The sequence below is a fragment of the Symphodus melops genome (genome assembly GCF_947650265.1).
Source record: "Symphodus melops genome assembly, chromosome: 17".
Classification (NCBI taxonomy): domain Eukaryota; kingdom Metazoa; phylum Chordata; class Actinopteri; order Labriformes; family Labridae; genus Symphodus; species Symphodus melops.
This window is the reverse complement of record NC_136707.1, coordinates 431,457-451,036: the sequence shown is the minus strand read 5'-3', so window position 1 is coordinate 451,036 and position 19,580 is coordinate 431,457. Positions and strand designations below refer to the sequence as shown.

General features: G+C 49.6%; 1 protein-coding gene across 2 annotated transcripts; it reads left to right on the top strand.

Annotated features, from left to right (window-relative positions):
* The first annotated feature begins 30 nt into the window (after positions 1-30).
* On the top strand, positions 31-17,151 carry usp43b (ubiquitin specific peptidase 43b). 2 transcript variants are annotated; one of them, XM_079366315.1, is made up of 3 exons: positions 31-967; positions 5,861-6,007; positions 17,017-17,151. In XM_079366315.1, the coding sequence occupies exons 1-3, from the start codon at positions 338-340 to the stop codon at positions 17,134-17,136; spliced, it is 897 nt and encodes a 298-aa protein (XP_079222441.1). In that variant the 5' UTR covers positions 31-337; the 3' UTR covers positions 17,137-17,151. The 2 variants fall into 2 exon arrangements, with proteins under 2 accessions (XP_079222441.1, XP_079222442.1); XM_079366316.1 differs by lacking the exon at positions 17,017-17,151 and adding an exon at positions 9,043-9,348.
* The last annotated feature ends 2,429 nt before the right edge of the window (positions 17,152-19,580 follow it).

The following is a 19,580-nucleotide window of genomic DNA, read 5'->3' as shown; positions in this document are numbered from 1 at the left end:
TGGCAGTGGGAGGGGGCTGCCTCTTCCAGGAGAAGTTGCTGCGCGATGGGAGGGGAGCGCTCAGTGCTGCAGCTGGACGGCGGAGCGGCTCGTGCTGTGCCGGGCACGTCGACATGAGACGCTGCTGGCGGAGGAGTGATAATGAACGCCTTCAGTAAGTGTTGGGATGGACGAGGAAGGTTTACCGTCAGCGCGGGGCGGACTCACAGCGCGCCGCGATGGTGTCAGCTCTGCGCGCTTCCCCTTCTGCTGTCCGGACCGGGGACACCGGCGGAGCAGTGAATTTACACAATCATCCGTGTGAGGAGAAGAAACGCGTGAAGGAGTAGCAGCTGACATGGAGAGACAGAGCAGAGTCAAGGAGGAAATTCCGACATCGAAGGAGGAGAAGCGCAAAGAGAAAAAGCCCAAATCTGGGAAGCTGTTCAGGAAGAAATCTCTGAGGTCAGTTGGGAGTTTTATGAACCGAATCATCAAAACTTTGGGCACTTTCACCCACTTTGGAGACGCTGACGCGCGTGACGCGGAGGACGACGACGGCGGGTTCCGGAATGGCGCACCTTGCATCCTGAGCGCGAGCTCGGGGATCATGAAGGAGAACGTGCAGGTGGTGTGGGATCGCGTGGCGAAAAACACGTCGAGCACGTCGTCTTCTCTGTGCACGGGCAGAGAGAAGCTCCTGTACCAGTACGGGGACAAAATCCCGGGTGTGCTGGGGCTGAAGAACCACGGGAACACCTGCTTCATGAACGCCGTGGTGCAGTGCCTGAGTAACACGGACCCCCTGGCGGAGTATCTGGGGCTGGAGCGGTACAAGCTGGACCTGAGTCAAACCAGGCTGAACGGAGTGGTGAGGAGTGATGAGGTGATGAGGTTTGCAAAGGGAGAAGTCACGGAGCAGCTGGCATCTCTTGTGAGGGCTCTGTGGACTCTGGACTACACCCCACAGCTGTCTGTGGACTTTAAGGTACTCTAAGAGACACACCAGCCCATAAACTCACAGTGATTAACAAGGTGTCAAACTTTTCCAAATATTTGCACAAAGGGGAATGAAACATCAGCCAATAGACAAAGAAAATAAAAGTGATTAAACAATTATAATTTAGACAGATTAGGTGGGAAACACCGACAAAACATAAAATAAAATAAACACCTGACAATTAAAATGAACAGCAAGCCAAACTAAAGATGTAGTTAGAGGCTTTCAGGTGAAAACAAACAGACTGATCCACAGTGTTCAAGCTGGAGTGCAGGTGAAGAGATCTGCTTAACATTTCAGTAAAAAACACACAAATATGAAACTCAGGGAGCCACTGATGAGTCAAATCTGTGTCTTTCACAGCTGTAATTTTAGACACTCATAACATCACTTTGTATAATTGCATCCCTGGTGCAGTCAAATATAATGGCAGGTTTTGAACGTGTAAACACTGTGATGAAGAGATCAGCCTGATGGTGACGTTATCGCTCACGCACGTCTGAGTGATGATACGTGCTGGTCAGGTAAGGAGCATTTACAGCGCCGTCAGCAGGGTCAGCAGCTCGTCCACAGACACACAGACGCCCTTTCTCAACGGTTTGCAGATGATTGTGACGGTCGCTGCGTCTCGGTTGCTCAGCGCTCACGTGGACCTGAGTGTCCCAGGTTGGATCAGGTGTTTTAAATATCCTTGTGTTTGTGTTCCTGCATTGAGACATTACATCCTATTTTATAAAACGATATTAATCCCTTGTAAGCTTTTTGAGAAACACATATTTGCCACCTGGAGAACTCGGTAGACGCCTTAGCCCGGTTTCTGACAGCTGCCAACTTCCTGCACAGACACGAATGATCAAAACAAACATGTCAGAGGTGATGACATGCTTCATGTTTTCTGTCGCTGGAAGTGACGTGGCTATCACAGACTGTAAATATTAACAGACGAAGCCTGAGTGACGTCACCCGTGTGTCCCTGCAGGGGGCGCTGGAGTCCCCCGTGTGTCCCTGCAGGGGGCGCTGGAGTCACCCGTGTGTCCCTGCAGGGGGCGCTGGAGTCCCATCGGTGGCGGTCTCCGTGCTGGAAATGCTGTCTCAGGCTAACTCTGAGTCAAGCTAACGACAGGCTGAGAGCTGAGGCGGGTTTTAAGCCTCCTGACAAACCGTTCTTGTTTTTTTTCATGATCCAGAACATGGATCGAATAGATAGATAGATACTTTATTGATCCCGAGGGAAATTCAAGCCTCAATATTGGAGGCGGAGCCTTGTTTATTCCTATGAAAGCTGCTAAGCGCCCATGAAGCGGATTGGACTCTTATTGGACCCCGTGGATCTGATCTGAGTTCCTTATGCCTCCAATATACCTCTGAATCTGGCGTTTAAACTTTGCATTTGAAAGCTTTTAGCCTAATAACTTTGAAGTGTTCGTATCAGGAAGTTGATTTAAGGGTGATGTAATGCCCTAATTTTTGGGCGTCATGTGAGGCTGCAGGGGTTGAAGTTGCGGATCACTTGGTTTGTTGACATTGATACCACTTGCAGCGCTACGTTAACCCAACGTTTGAGCTTCTCATGGCGACGTCGGAGGAAGTCCCTCTGCTTCCTCCCGGGACTCGCTTATCAGCTGTTTTCAGGAAGCAACATGGAAACATCTCGCCTAGATTCAAAGACAGATAAAAAGAGAAACACTCCCTCTTGTTTGTGATTAGATGTTTCCCGTGGTTGAAGCAGACACACACACACACACACACACACACACACAAAGTTGCTCTCAGCTGTGTGTGTGTGGCCGTAGGAGGAGGACCCGGGTTCATGCAGCTCAGGCCTGTTGAGTAACTCCACAGCTGCCTGGAGTGTGAGGCATCATAAATAAGATCAGCTCTAACGTGCAGAAACTCTGACGACCCTTCATGAAGCGTCACACTTTAAACGCTGAGCGGGTCCAATCATTCGTGAGTCAGTTATCAGGAGTTATCTTCAGTTATTTGAAGAGCATTCAGGTCCAGTTAAAGCGTCTCATTCACTCATTCGATGGAGGAGTCCCTCGTCTGCCGCGGGTGTGAGGATCTAAGAAGGACGAACATCAGTGAGATGAAGTGATGCCAAAAACTCCAAACTCTAAACTTCCATCGCTGCAGCACCTGTTGACCTGATGACTGCTCTCATATCTGGCAAACAGAGGGGCGTCCAAAACGGCTGTGTACGTCGCGTCACGTTTGATGTTAGCTCATGCGTCGCCCCCGCAGGTCAGCTCTCTGCAGAGTCCAAACAAAGTCCTGCTGGATACCTGGAGCTCGGCCACATTCCTGAAGCACCTGGCCTGTCAGACGGGAGCGAGGCAGCTTTATTAAACGTCCGCTAAAGTTTTAATATTGCTGCTTTGTGATATTTCACATAGCCGAGGCGTCTCTCTCTCGCCCTCGCTCACAGAGGTCGAGTTTCTTCCACCTGAGAGGCCACATGTGTGTGTTTGGATCTGGACAGTGTTGAAGGTTGTTTTTTGTTGTCCCCCCCGCAGGCTGTGTGTTTGCACAGAGGGGCCAAATCCTGAAACTCAAACAGTCACTCCCCAGTCGACTTATCTGTTTCCACAACATGAGAGGCCTGAGAGAGAGAGAGAGAGAGAGAGAGAGAGAGAGAGGGGCGAGAGAGAGAAGGGAGTGAGAGTGACGAGGCTTCCTGACCATCAGGAATGTCTTCCTCCCTAAACCTCCTATCAGCTCGCACTTTTTTTTAGGCGCCTGATAAATGTGGTGAGGACAAAGGGGCTTGCTCACAGGTATGTGTCAATATGTGCAGACTCCATGTTGATCTTTAATGATTATCCATGCTGCTGCCTGCAGTGGTGGGTTTTCTTTTTAAGCGGACACAGAAGGGATGTGGAGTGGCAGAAGTGAAGCTCTTTAAATCAAACAGTGATCAATAAACAGCTGAACTCGCCTTCCTGGGAAGTTGGTTCCTGCAGTTTCTCTGCGACTCGGCTCCGAGCTCGTCAAAATTAGATTTAGTGGCGCTTCAGTGATTGGTCACACTCGGTGGCCCCCAAAGGATCCAGTATTGTTCATGAATAAAGATTTGAAACACAAAGCTGAACGATGATGTTCAGAGTCATTGTGAAGACAAAGATATGCATCAGGACTGAAATGTTTCAGATTAGTAAAAGATAGCGAGGATTCAGTGTTGACCTGATTACACTCATCACAAACTCACAGATATTATGACTCACTGAAAGGTAATCAACCACCTACTGAAGGCTGAAGGGAATTACTGTTATTACGTCTCTGCTTCATGAATGTCCACGGTTAATGTCGGAGCACTTCTTCATGTTGATGATCGCGTCTCCTCCGACAGATTAAGATGTTTGTGTAGAGAGTTTGTGAATGACGTCTGCACGGGTCGATGGTTCTCTAAAGATCAGGAGGTCACATGAAAAAGTGTCTTCATGCAACACTTTGTCTCCCTCGCTCTCATTTCAGATCCTCGTTCCTTTCTGTGAAAACCGTCAGCTGCGTGTTTATTCGTCTTTCGTGTCCTGTGACCGACTCGTCACTTTTTAACCTCCAGATCTACGAGGCAAAGGAAGCGCCTCTTTCACTTTCAAGATGAGATCAGAGGAGGAGATTAGAGAACCTCATCGCCCTGCCGAGCCTGTTTATGAATTTATATGTTCACTTTTTGCACCCGTCAGAAAGCACGTCTCAGTTCATGCTTTGAAGTCGGCGCTGCTTTCAACGACGTATTACTCCGCTCAGACTGAACCGCTGTGAAGAGAAGCTGAGCACATTGCTTTCTGTTGTCTGTGTCTTCCTTCACTATCGGCCCGAACTGGCAGCTTCACTCTAACTTCATCATGAGACATCCTCCATCACATTATGGCGAGATGTCGAGAAGAGGCATATCGCACATTAGTGGATTATGAAGCAATGATTACAGTCTGCTGTTCCCTCTGCTATAATCTCTCATCACGGCCCGGGCTGCTCCCGCCTGCCAGCTGCGGTTCATGCAGCTAATTCCTGCCTAATTGACTCTGGTGCCATTCACATCTGAAGTCACGTTATTCAGTGTGTGAGCTGAAGTCGTCCTCAAGGATGTTAAATACACCTTTATTATAACGTCAGAAATGTCGAGGTTCTTTTTTTTTTTTTTTTTTTTTTTTGGAGAAAGAAACTCAAAGTATTTTGTCAACCAGAGGGGGAAGTGTTTCCCAAAGTCTTAGACAAAGGCCTGTTGGATCCAAAAAATCTTAAATGGCTGCAAATTTGCAATTCAAGGATTTGTCTGATCGGCGTTCTGTTGAGAAGCCAGACGTGGAGTCGTCCAGCGAACACGCGAGCTGTCAACACGAGTAAACAAGAATTCTGTTGGAAGGAGAAACTGAACAAGAAGCTTAAAGCACCAAGACAATCCTCATATATGTAAATGTACTTGGCTTTAAAAAAATGATTCTGATTCTAATAACTTGCCCAGAAAGTGAACTCTCAACTCCCGAGCAACCAGTACCAAAGTCCTGCTGTGGAACAGTGTACTGGGTCCATGCAAGGGAATTGAACCGAGGACCTTCTGCTGCCTCCTGTTAATGACAATGAAAGGCCAATAAATCACCTTTTTTTTTGGACATTTCTTCTGTTATGTGTTGACCAGGAAGTATAAGTATGTTTTTATAGAGTTCAGATTGGCTGCAGAGTTCGACTTATTGACCGGCCATAGTCATTGAGCCCGAATGGTAAAAACCATTTCACCATCAGCTGGTAGTCTGCAGGATAATCTGCAGTGTTGGTCTCAGAAAGCCAAACATCTGTCGCTTTGTTTATAACTTCAAAACTAAACTTCTCTGTTTGAACCAAAAAAACATTTTAATCATCTTTTCTTTCTTCTCTCTTCAGACGACAGTGTCAAAGTACGGATCTCAGTTTCGCGGTAACTCCCAACACGACGCTCTGGAGTTCCTGCTGTGGCTGCTTGACCGCGTCCATGAAGACGTCGACATGGCCGCCCACAACAACAACAACAAGATCAAAGCCCTGGGAGAGGTAAGAATCTGAGCCGTGAGGAAAGCAGATGTCCACATTAAAACCTGGTCTGGGGTTTTGTCTCCTCATGTGTTCTGGGGCGACATTTTGATGCCAATAAAACCTGAGTGGTGATGAATTAATGGATAGATTATATGGCATTATTTATAAGAAGTTACTCTCTCTGTTGGGGAGTTAAATCAGTGCTCTCTGATTCCTGAGGTGCAGTGATTTATTCTGTTGTTGTTCTAAATATCGAGGGACTACGACTTCTTACGCTCCCAAGGATACACAGACAAACCTTTATCCACCTAATGAGAACAGCTGACATGCAAAGGCATCTGTATTGAACACTTTTTTATCAATGAACAGGAGTGCATCATCAGCATAGCGGGTCACCATAAAGTCAAGGTCATGATGAAGAAACACCTCCTCCTCCTTCTACACGGTTTTCTCATCAGAACTATTTTAGACTCCTTCCTGAATTTTGTGTGCATGAGCGACCGTACCGTGCCGGAGCTCACCTCTTCCAGCCGAGCCACCGAGCCACCGTACCCCGAGACCAACGGCAAAAAAACTGCAGAGGGTGTTTTTTGTTTTCAGGAAGCTTAGTGATTAAAGCGCTGACCTACAGGAGGTTTCTACAGCAGCACAAAAGGACCTTATTGTCACTTAACTTGAGCATTTTCCTCTTTTTATGTTGATTAAAGCTGAGGCTGTAAAACAAGAGGTCAATCATTTGGATAACAGAAGTACGGATGCATGGATCACCGCTCCTGGTGAATGAGTCAGTCTCTGACTGGCTGAAGCCTCCATGGTAAACATGTTTGATATCGGGCAGCAGATCCAGCGTGGACAAACTCGAGCCAACACAACAGTTGGAAGTGACATCAGGCGACGCTAGGAAGCTAACGTTCGTTAGCTCTTATTTTCAAAATAAAAGCAATTCCCGTTTGGTTAGTAAAAACTTCCAGCGGAGACTCAGTCTGGTGAGAATTTGGAAGAAGAGTGAGTCATATTTCAAAAACAGATTATGAAACCAGAGTTGCATGGTTGGAAATTGAAAGCAGGCGGGTGGGAACTAAACCAGGACTCTGAGTCCTGTATCCATGACGACTGCATTGTCCACCATGTGAGCCGTAGCGTTGGTGTTGGCGACATTTGTTGACGAGACAAAATGCCAATTTTGGTCGACTGCCTGGACTTTAAAATTCTTGTCCAATAATCTGCTGTTCACTGGAGCCAATCGAATCAACAAACAGAGCGTCCATCCAGGATTCAAAATGACAAACTTTATTGACTCTTTTGAGCCTTTTAATGCAAAGCTGGCGTCAGAAATAAGAAATCAACAAACGTTATAAGATCAGGGACGAGTCACAGGTCAGATTGAGATTCTTTATTCCCCCTCACTAAAGAACATGTCTTACATGCTGGACATCCTGACACTGCAGAGCTCCGACCTGTTCGAGATCATGAGAACAAGCAGCTGTAAGTTTGATACTCTGCATATTAATGTTTATACATCCCTCACAGTGAGTGAAAGAGAGAGCCGCTCTCTGGCCTCCGTCCTGAGCACAAAATCTCCTGTGACAGTCTTCTCTTATGTTTGTCCAGGCCGGGCGCTATCAGCCGCTGCGAGGCTCTCTGCAGTCATCGAGGTTTTTCATGGATTCTGGTGTTATCAGTGAGGAAACATGCGGTCAGATAGACCTCTGCCCGTTATCAGGAACAGGAGGGAAATGATTCCAGTAACTCTGCCTCTCCATGAATCATAGACCTTCATCTTTCCTGCAGCCGTTTCTCTTACATACTGTACCTCGGTGTGAGAATGTGCTGTTGAGCTGTGGTATGCAGGCTGCTATCACTGCTCCACCCACAGAGGAGATCTGTGAGGGGTGGAGAGGGCCTCTCTGAGGGCACGAGGGGAGCAGCTACAAGTGTCTAAAGCCCCCTCCTCTAAATCTTCAAAGAGTTATTTCATAGCTCTGATAGTTTGTCTGGTTGTTTTAGATGTTTCCATGTCAAGCCTCCCAGTGCTGCCTTAAAGGTCACGTATGTAAAACACACCTCACCATGTTCCTCTAACTTCTGTCTACAAACCCTCCAATGATGAGAAAAGTCCATCCTCTCTGCTCCTGCCTGCTCCACGTCTCAGAAAATGTGTGCTCAAACAGGCTGTTTGGAGATGTTCCCTTCATGACATCACAAAGGGCAGTAGCCCCTCCCCCAGGTGGGTGACACTCCCACAGCTAGGTGTTTGTTCTGCCCTCTGAGTCTGCCTTCTCACCGTAAACAATAGGACATGGAGCCAGAAAGCAGCGAGTACACCCGAGCCCTTCCAGAGAGGGGGCGTGGTCAGACACAGCTCATTTACATATTTAAAGCTACAGACACAGAAACAGCCTGTTCTGAGCAGGGCTGAACTACACACTGATCGTGAATCTGCGACTTTTCAGTACTGAAAAGTCGCCGTTGTGGCAGGTTGATTCAATTCATTAATGTTTGTTGTTGTTGTTGTTGTTGTTGTTTGTTCACCTCTGTGTTGATCCTGCTGGTGCAGGCTGGCAGAGTCATGCAGGGTCAAAGCCAGGCCGTCGTGTTTATCAGTCCGCACACGTCCCCTCTCTCAGCCAAGGAGTCGGCAAAGCTCCTTCCTCTTCTGCTGCTGATGCTCGTTTGTTTTTAAGCATGAGCTGTTAGCTAACACTTCAGCACAGGACAGACGCAGCATGAAGAAGAAAACGTTTAGGGGAAAAAGAACATCCACCCCCCTCTCTCTCTTTCCTCGGGCTTTCTCCCCGAGTGTCAGAGAAGTTGGAGGGGAAGTTTTTCTGTGTTTGTAATGGAGGCTGACAGTTCACAATCCTGAACACAGAGAGAAACCCGAACCCACGATCCAACATTTAACGTTGACTTCCTAAGACTTTGATTCATGTGGGAGACATTCTCTGCCGGTTTGTTTATCGTTTATCACTTAGGAAACGCTCTCTCTCTCTCGCCCTCTCTCTCTCTCTCTCTCTCTCTCTCTCTGTGCTCTCTGAATGTCTCTTTGTAAGTCCCAGGAAGAAAGAGACACTTGTTGTGCAGCCCCGGTACAGAGCAGAGCAGGAGAGGTGAGGCGGGCTTTAGGTGGAGGGGACAGTAAGCGGTCGTGACAGTCAGAGCGGAGAGACGAGGACAAAGAGGAAGCCCTCTGTTGATTCTGTTTGACAGCGTTGGCTGCAGAATCAGGAGGATGTGGATGCTTTTCATTAACAAATGTGTCTTTCCAAACAGAGACATTGATTCTGTAACAAGGCCAAGCTCTCAGAGAACAGGAGGAGACAAAAAGACTGAACTGCACTTCATTAATCGTCGTTAGCAACAGCGGGGAAAAAAGCAAGCGAGAGCCTTCGACTTAAAGGAAGAACGTGCGACTTGTTGATCCAGTAGAGGTCGCCCTTGAGCTCCAGCATGAAACCAAAACAAGCTGCTGTTAGGCCACGCCTCCTCCATACTGAAGCCTCCGATCTCAACCCCCCCCCCCAGTTGTTTTCATCGGGGGTGGGATGTTTAGAAAATCACTCCCATGATTCCCTGCTAGCCTTGACGTCATCTTTTGTTTTTGTTTTGATTGGCTGGGGGCAGAATGTAAATAATTAGTTGCTGATTGTGTGTGCGTTATCAGCCCCCCCCCCCATAAGGCTCCTGTGTGGTCAGTAACCAGCGCAGTGATTTGCTCTTGAACATGAATGTACTGTATGTTCTCGCGGCTCCATGACCGACTTTACTAACGCTTGATGAAGCTCGTCCTTTTCCTCCGACTCATTAGCAGCTCAACAATCGCACGCCGGCCTCTCTCTTTGTGTCCTCCCGTCCGTCCTCGGCCTGCAGATTCCATTTGCTCTGAGCAGGCTTGTTGTGTTCTGAAATTAGACATCATATCCAGACAGCGACCCAGACGCTGCTGCAGCAAGCTTTCAGACTTTTTTTTCACGTATTCTCGCCCATAAATACGTCTCTGAAGCCACAGCCGAGCGGAGCAGCGGCGTGTGTGGTCAGTGCTGCTGTCAGGGCTCGCTGCGAATGGTTCTGTTCCTGTGTGTGTGTGTGTGTGTGTGTGTGTGTGTGTGTGTGTGTGTGTGTGTGTGTGTGTGTGTGTGTGTGTGTGTGTGTGTGTGTGTGTGTGTGTGTGTGTGTGTGTGTGTGTGTGTGTGTGTGTGTGTGTGTGTGTGTGTGTGTGTGTGTGTGTGTGTGTGTGTGTGTGTGTGTGTGTGTGTGTGTGTGTGTGTGTGTGTCCTCTCCACTCTGCCTTTGATTCTGTCGAGCTGAAATGGCTTCCCGTCGCTCTGACCGCCCAGCTGGAAAAGCAGCTTTGAGGAAGAAGGTCCGAATATGACGGAGCCCGTGTTTGATGTCTCCTCCCACCTGATCCAAGATCTGCATCTATCAGCTGAGGGTTTAAAGCCCCTCAAAAGGAAGGGTCCCTGCGTGTGCAGAAAAGACTCTAACATGAACCTCAATGTCCTGATCTAAAAATAGTCTCCATCTCTCCGTCAATCATGGAGATCTAACGAGATCCTCGCCTCGTAGGGAAAACAAAAAGCTGGTTTTGTTTGCAGGGGTCGCTCTCTGTGGCACAGACACAATTAAGCTGCGACTGTCTGACGGGCTGCAGACAACACCATGCATCAAAGAACAGTTAAAGGGCATCTTTTCATGAACTGCACTCACGCTCTGCAGGGAGCGCGGCTCAGAAAGGATCGTCTCATTAAGGCGTGTAGTGTTTTAGAATAAAAGGGAAACAACATTAGCATGTGTTTACGTGGGACTGCTCGGGTCTCATTACATCCACGAGTTAAATATAAAAGCCGATTAAAAGAATAAATCAGCAGCACACGGAGCGCTCGGAGTCTTTGTTTGAACCGAGGAGAAGACTGAAGCTCTTTATCGTGACGTCAAACTTAAATCAACAGTCTGATTCTTTCATGACTGTGAAGAAAGTTCGTCCTGACCCCGCTGCGTCGGACTTTTCAAGTCATTCAGATTCGCTGAGTGGAGCTTCTTTTTTTTTTTTCTTCTTTCCCAGCGAGTCTGTCAACGGCGTCGGCTGAAACGAGGCCGACTGGAATGATTTAGAGAGTTGTTGAGGGGGGTGATTTAAGCAGCGAGGTGCAGCTATCACGCCAAGTCCAAGCGTCACCTCGACTGGGATTGAATTCGCCCGAGAAGATGAACGGATTTAGTAAAAAAAAAACGTCTTCATCATCCGTCCAGCCTCGCCGTCGTACAGCAGGTGTGACGAGAAATAAACATTTTATCAATAATTCAGTCAAAAAAGAAGTCAGAGACTCCCAGTAACGAGTGTTTTCTTGTTTTTAATCAAGAAAACACAGCGAGACCTCGCTCACTTGTTGGGACAGTGCTTCTTAATTCCACATCATTTAAAGTCTTTATTGGGGCATTTAAAACCATCGACTGTTTGACACACGGACGTACTCTCAGTGATATTTGTGCACTCGCTGACGTGCCGTCTTCTCCGTGTCATAGTCGTCACATCAGAAGCAGGAAGGTGGTCAAAAGACGGCTCGTCAGCTCAGGAGGCCGACCCGCCGTCCCCTCCTCCTGCTGCTGCTCTCACAGAGACACCAGGAGGACATCTACAGCGCTCGCTCTGAGGAAGGTGAACCGCTCGGCTCCCCCCCCCCCCCCTCAGAGAGTCATGGAGGTTAAACAGTTTTGGCTCCTGTTGGTTTGGGAGCACGCAGGTCACCGTCCTCCTGCAGCTTTAGATTCTGCAGGTTTTGAGAAGGAGAGAAAACAACAGACAGCTAACTGCTGAGAGTGAATCACGTCGTCATGTTTAGTCGTGCTCTGTTCCTGCAGCCTCGGTCACAGTCCTGTATTTATGACTCAGATCATTTAAGTGGTGAACAAAGAACTTTAGATCACATCCAGTCATCATGCTTTTAACATGTGACTCATCAACATCTCAGAGAACATCTGCAGCTCTTTGAGCATCTCTTTCTGTCCGTCAGGAGAGGAGCAGAGCAGAGCCCCCCCCCCCCCCCCCCCCCCGGCTCTGTCTCATCTCATTCTTCTTTTTGAAAGCCATTTCTGTTCAATCTCGCAGAGATAAAATTAGTTTGGAGGCCTGTGCTCTCTCGTCACCGGGTCCTCTAAGGATAGAGAGACGGCGAGTCTCCCTCCTTCATGGAGCTCCGTGTAATGAAGCCGCTTTCACACATCCCGCACTCCTGGAAATATCTGCATCATTTCAGATAATCTCCTGACCTCGTCGTTTGAAACAACAGACATATGGATCGAACCCTCAACCCTTCTGGTTTAGAGGCGAGCGACTCGACCACTGAGCCACAGCCTCGCCACACAAGCATAAGAAATGTTCAGCTTCTGCTGTCAGTTTGGTGATTCTACCTTCCTCAGTAAAGTGAACCAAGCTAACTGTGTAAGTGCTGCACACACACATTTATTCAGTTACCACTCTGAGGTCACTTTGAGTCCACGCGGTGATGTCTCAGCTCTTTGCATGTCCGCACAAACCCACCAACCCACAGGGAATAATGGACCGAAGAGAAAAGCTCCCATCCTCGGTATCATTGGGACTATTTATAGAGAGGTACGCACGCCACAGGAGGGAGTGTTAAAGGAGACTGTCCATTATTTATCACCGCTCTGTGTGCACTTCAATAACGCTCTCCGTCCTCTCACTTTACATCCTGCTGCTCAGACATCACCAGCATCACCTGTTACAAAACCTTACAAACTGTTTTAAGAGTTTTAAAACTTCAACAAAAACCTGTCAGATCTTAAAGGTCACTAATTATGCAAAACACTCCAATGATGAGAAAAGTCCATCCTCTCCATCTTCTGCCTGCTCCACGTCTCAGAAAATGTGTGCTCAAACAGGCCGTTTGGATATGTTCCCTTCATGACATCACAAAGGGCAGTAGCCCCTCCCCCAGGTGGGTGACACTCCCACAGCTAGGTGTTTGTTCTGCCCTCTGAGTCTGCCTTCTCACCGTAAACAATAGGACATGGAGCCAGAAAGCAGCGAGTACACCCGAGCCCTTCCAGAGAGGGGGCGTGGTCAGACACAGCTCATTTACATATTTAAAGCTACAGACACAGAAACAGCCTGTTCTGAGCAGGGCTGAAATAGAGGGGTTTATAGACATGATCAGATACAGGATCAGAGTTCACACACGTTTGGAGGAGCTCTGACACGTCTCTGCAGTCAGACAGTTTTCAGTTTATTTGGAATAAAGGATTGACTTTGTGTTCTTCTGTTGTTATTGATTTTGTTGTTTTGAGCTAAACTCACACGTGCAGCTTGTTTCCGCCTCCTGCGGCGTCTGGCTCTGACGGTCACCGCGGGGGGTTCAGGTGCTGTTGTTCTCGTCACTCCTCTGTAGTGCTTTCTCTGTCCATCCCTGCGTGTCTGCACGGCCTGTTTAAATTATTCACATCAGGACCATTACTGAGACCAATCCCCCCCCCCCATCCCTGCAAACCCATCAGGATGAGAAAGGTGGTCTGTGAAGATGCAGGGGGGGGGGGACATGTTTCCTGGGTTCTTTAGTGCGTGAGTTCCTCCACACAGAGATGAATCACTCCCAGCTACATTTTTTGGGGGTGAATTATTGAAAGCGTCCCCGATGGGACAAAGTGCAGCGTTAATACGTGTGATTTCAGGCTTTCAGGCCGATGACCACGAGTCTTTGATTTAACGACTTCAGAGCGAGCCGCTCCTCTGTGTCTGCGTTGGAATACAGACCGGACTCTGATGCAGATGTTCGATCTTCGGGCAGCAGCTGGACGACTCTCTCTCTTTCATCGTGTCTCTCCGAGCTGAGGCCTCCGGCTGCCGAGCCAAACATCCAGACTCCAGTGCGCCGCGAAGACGCACGTTTTATCTTCGTCATTTATCTAAATCCCAGAAATCAATTAGCGCACGCTGAGGTGCCAGGGTGAGGGATTTGGGTTTTAATTTTCTCCTGGCATGGAGGCTTATGGATTAAACAGAGGTGCACTGTTCTCTGGCTTCACATACAGTGAACGGAACGAGGCTGCTGCTCGTTTCTGTCTTCGTACTTTTCCACGTTACCTTTTGAGATATCAGCTGCTGATGTGCAGCAGACGCTTTGATCCAGTCCTGATTTACTACTTTCCACCGTCCGATACGGAAAGGTTTGTGTGTACAACTCTAAAAATGGAGGCGGAGCTCGAGTTAAATAAATAAATAAAATGCAGGGCGCTGCACTGTTTCTCCGGGCCGCGTGCAGCAGGCGTCTCTCCACTTCCTGCTCTGACTGCATCACTGGCAGCGAAGGCTTTCCTGTCTTTCTCAGGTTTCTCGTCGCCGCACGTCGACGGCGTTCAGATAGATTCTGTCTGCAGAGCGCCGCTCATCTCTGCTAACAGGATCTGCACGTGGAACCGGACACCAGGAGTGTTCCGGTGTCGGCTCGTGGTCGGGGCGGAGACGCAGAGACCACGACACGATCGATATGAGACAGATGAAGTCACCCGACCCAAATCTCGCCTCTCTAGTTGCTCGTTTGTTTGTAAACAATGACCAACGTGCAGGAAATGAGGTCACATCGCTGATCTGATTACTGCCGGGCTGCACGGCGGTGTCGTGGTTAACGCCGTTCCCTGGCAGCCATCTTGGGGTCAGACCTGCCTCTAGAAATAGCTGTTATCCCCCTCCCTTTATTTCCTGTCAGTTCTGTAACGTTTCTATCAGATAGAGGTTGGCACATTTCTCTGACATCTAATTTCAAAGATAGCATCTGAGTTTCCGAGCGGCCCGTGACACCTTCACAGAGACACTCAAGCTGTGTCTGCAGACGCCAAAACAACCTGTGAAAAGCGTTTTTCTCTTTGACCCGCAGCGATCACGGCTGACTCAGGGGGGGCCGGCGTGACTGTCAGGGGTTGGAGTCCTTATCCCTGTAACCTGTCCCACTCTCCAGCTGTGCTTTAAGGTCTTCATCAGCTGCTGTTAACACCCCGTCCATCGGCACGCCACGGCGTGGATTTCTGCGGAGTGATAAGAGCGACTGTGGGCGCTCTCTGTTATCGCCACAGAAAGATAGCAAAGGAATCCATTAGCAAGTTATGTGAAGGGAAAAAGAAGGAGTGAACGCAGGGCAGGATGTCGGTGATTAAAAAAAGTCGGATTGATTCTCAGTCACATCCCAGCTCGAAACATGTTCTATCAGGAGCAGTCACAGCATGCGGCGCTCTCCTGAGGCGCCACGTGACGAGAAACCAACGACGGGGAAGTGGCGGACGAGTGATGGCCGGTATGAGAGCGACAATTATCCCGCTGCAAGCCGTTGATTTTGAACGTAAAATGCTTCCTGCTGCGTTCAGCAGCTCACTCGGACTCACCGCGTCCACACGTGCAGCTCCTCCTGAAACGATCAGGAGTTCACTTGAGATACTTGATGTAACGAGTGAAGCAGTGACATGGAGCCCAGCTGGGTTCGACCTCTCTTCTCGGAGGACGTGACGCTCCGAGCTGAGAGGAGAGATGGAGGGTTGTCTTTGTGCGTGCCTGCTGAAGCAGGAAGCTCTGGTTTCAGCAGCTCCGATGCTTTTAGGAGGACAGATTCAGGATTTGAAGTGGAGGTGAACTGTAAAGGACTCTGCGTGTCCCCGTTTCACACTGCTTCCCCGGACACACACACACACACACACACACACACACACACACACACACACACACACACACACACACACACACACACACACACACACTGATGCCTCCTCTTCCCTCTCCCCTCTAGAAACTGGAAACCCTCCTCTCAGCTGCATGTGGAAGCGGAGGTCATGGTCGAGCTGCCAGCCGACGAACAGTAGCAGCCAGTATGAGAGCGAGCTGGGAATCAGAGGGATAGTAAACAAGAGAGGGAGAGCATGTGTCAACAGAGCAAGCTCCCAGGATGCATTTCTGTTCGACCCGAGCAGCTCGGTGAAAGAAAATCACAACATATTTAATGAGAATCAGTGAAAAGGTGCTCGTACCTCTGACCTTTAACGCCGTCTGTAAAGGTTTAATGAAAAGAAACTCTGCTTAGAGAACAGATTGAGCGTGTGTCAATGTGTGTGAGTCCTGACTGTCTCCAGTGAGGGAGAAGCTGGAGTCCTGCTGGCTGTGTTGTTGTCAGAGCTGTGTTTACATGGCTCCTCCCCTTGTGTATAAAAGCTGTTTGAGTCAAGAAGAAGAAGAACATACATCTGTGTCAGTTTACATGAAGCTACCAGCTAATTAAAGAGCGCTAACATTAGCATGCTAACACAACAATGCATAACACAGGTGACTGAAGCTACCAGCTAACTAAAGAGTGCTAACATTAGCATGCTAACACAACAATGCATAACACAGGTGACTGAAGCTACCAGCTAACTAAAGAGCGCTAACAATTAGCTGCTAATACAACAATGATCAGACACAGGTGACTGAAGCTACCAGCTAACTAAAGAGCGCTAACATTAGCATGCTAACACGGCGATGCAGGGCAACTGCAGCTCAAGCCGAGGACGATGTTGTCCATCACTTGTGCTTAATTATGTTGTTGTGTAGTTGATTACTCCGTCATGCGAATGAGAGTGGGGGGGGGGGGGGGGGGGGGGTTGAGGTGTGTCGTTGTAGGAGAGTGGAGGCGTGGCCTAACAGAAGTTTGTTTTGGTTTCATGCTGGAGCTCGAGAGTGACACCTACTGGATCATTCTGCCTTGAATGAACTGTGCTGTAGAGCTGACGCTTGTTCTGCAGCCTCCCTGTGCATCTCTTCCCACACTGTTGTTTTTGTGACCTTGAGATCACTCTGTTATCTTTCCCCTCTTTCATCCCCGTCCAAGGCCGCGCTCACTTCTGTTTTAGGTGAGCCGATAAATGATGAAAGACTTTTATTCTCAGAGGGTTCGCTCGAGGTCGGAGCTGAAAATCACTTTATTAACATCTGTCAGCTCGTCTGTGTAAAGTGTCCAGCCGCTCTAATGATGGTCTCGTCTTCGCCGCAGGGTCCGGCTGGAGCGGAGGAGGAGAAGGAGGAGGCGCCGTCTCCGGACCCGTCTCAGGCCCGGAACCACAGAGTCCAGCACAGCTTCGTCCAGGAACTTTTCCAAGCACAGTACAAGTGAGTCTCCTTTCCTTTCCTGACATCACTCCGTGTGTGTGTGTGTGTGCGTGTGCGTGTGTGTGTGTGTGTGTGTGTTCTCCCTCACATGGAGAAGTGACTAAAATAGAGAAGTATCAAATCCTGTTCAGAGACGAGTCAACAGCGCACAGCCGGCCCGGTTCTTCGGTGGTATTTAGGCTTCGTCAGTCAGATTAAAGAGACTCAGCTCCTGTACATAAGAGAGGGGAGGATAGAAGCAGTGCATTGTGGGTTGGCACCAGCCTTCGCTCCTCCTTACAGGTCGACGTGCTCATGCCTGTGTCAGCGTGGTTAAACATTTAACCTCATCTCCATTTTAGAGACGACCACGCTGACACGCTGCAGCCGTCCCGTTGTTTACGTTCAGGCCGAGCGGCGGCAGCTCCTGACCCGGCACGGCGTGCTGCGTTCAGGTGCTCAAAAGCTCAGCGATGGGGGTTATTCTCACCGCCGTGACGCCTGCTGAATGTGTTCCGGATCGCAGACGTTTTGGCGCCGAGTCGACGGTGGATGTGGAGAACCAAAGGAAAGCAGCCTTTTGATTGGCCGGTGTTCTCAGCCTCTCTGTGTGATGCAGCTGGAGCTCCTCATGACTCCCATCAATCCGTCATCCAGGAAATAAAGAGGCTTTTTTTTTCCCATAATAAATGCATCTGTCAGCTGGGAGAGAAGCCTCGCTCGGATGTCAGCTCGATTACTCACAGCTTCCTGTTGGGATCTTTCAGGGACGGCGTTTTTTCCATGTTCAGGCTCCTTTCTCTTGGTTTGCATCATCCAATCAGGCGGCTCAATGTCTCTCTTTGTCTCGTGCCCACACGCCAATCGTTGACCTCGTCTCAGAATAATTACAGAATATGCTGCGGCTGCTTCGGCTTAAAAAGAAATCCTGAAAGTCGTCGGCAGGTCACGTCCTCTGCAACGACGCGCGTCTCTTTCCTAAAGACACCGCCGTCCGTCCTTGTGCGCTGTCCTGCGTCGTCCACACTTCCTCGCCGCTGAGGTGGAGATCGGAGCAGGAAGTGCGTGAACGAGGACGGCGGTGGTTGTGGGGACGATTTCCTCCGTGCATCGACGTAACGCTCCCGATCGTTTGCAGGTTTGTCTTCGGTGATCGTACAGATGTGGACTCAGCTGCTCTCTCTCTCTCTCTCTCTCTCTCTCTCTCTCTCGTCCTCTCTGCTTCTGTGCCGACCCATCTGTTGGCGTTCACACGGCGAGCCTGATTCGTCGTGTCTCTGAAAGTCGTCCCTGCAGACTCGTCTCCTTACATCTTGTTTGTCTCCACCGTCCTCCGTCTGCGAGCTGCTCAGAGAAGTGTCACCTCCGTGTGACTGTCGGTAATTCATCTGTCAGAGCTCATCTCGTTATTACCCCCCCCCCCCCCCCCCCCAACTGTCAAATGTTCCAGCTCTGACACTCTGGGTGTGTCTCCCCCCCCCCCCATGTGGGAGAGGGACACATAACACAGAGCAAACTTCACACAGTTACTCGACTGATGAGATCACACGTCCGGGGTTAACGGAGCAGAGAGTGATCCTTGTAGACTTCTCGTCTGTCTCGTAGCTTCAGCTCCATTCGTGACTTTCTGCACATGCAGAGCGCTCTGTGCTCTCATTGGTCAACCTCGACCTGTCGAAGGCTCGAGGATCCGTCGATCTAGAACCCGAGTGTGTTCTCCTCCTTCTCCTCGTCCTCCTCCTTCTCCTCGTCCTCCTCCTTCTCCTCGTCCTCCTCGTTCTCCTCATCCTCTTCGTTTTCCTCCTTCTCCTCGTCCTCCTTGTCCTCCTCGTCCTCCTCCTCCTTCTCCTTCTCCTCGTCCTCCTCGTCCTCCTCCTTCTCCTCGTCCTCCTCCTTCTCCTCGTCCTCCTCCTTCTCCTTGTCCTCCTCCTTCTCCTCCTTCTCCTCGTCCTCCTCGTCCTCCTCCTTCTCCTCGTCCTCCTCCTTCTCCTCGTCCTCCTCCTTCTCCTTGTCCTCCTCGTCCTCCTCCTCCTTCTCCTTCTCCTCGTCCTCCTCGTCCTCCTCCTTCTCCTCGTCCTCCTCCTTCTCCTCGTCCTCCTCCTTCTCCTTGTCCTCCTCGTCCTCCTCCTCCTTCTCCTTCTCCTCGTCCTCCTCGTCCTCCTCCTTCTCCTCGTCCTCCTCCTTCTCCTCGTCCTCCTCGTTCTCCTCATCCTCTTCGTTTTCCTCCTTCTCCTCGTCCTCCTTGTCCTCCTCGTCCTCCTCCTCCTTCTCCTTCTCCTCGTCCTCCTCGTCCTCCTCCTTCTCCTCGTCCTCCTCCTTCTCCTCGTCCTCCTCCTTCTCCTTGTCCTCCTCCTTCTCCTCCTTCTCCTTCTCCTCGTCCTCCTCGTCCTCCTCCTTCTCCTCGTCCTCCTCCTTCTCCTCGTTCTCCTCGTTCTCCTCGTCCTCGTCCTTCTCCTCGTCCTCCTGATC

Bases quoted from the DNA above. Each gene is read 5' to 3' on its own strand.
- usp43b (XM_079366315.1), top strand. From the start codon at position 338: ATGGAGAGACAGAGCAGAGTCAAGGAGGAAATTCCGACATCGAAGGAG. The intron at 968-5,860 runs GTACTCTAAGAG...TTCTCTCTTCAG, and splicing joins AGCTGTCTGTGGACTTTAAG to ACGACAGTGTCAAAGTACGG. The intron at 6,008-17,016 runs GTAAGAATCTGA...TCTTCGCCGCAG, and splicing joins AGATCAAAGCCCTGGGAGAG to GGTCCGGCTGGAGCGGAGGA.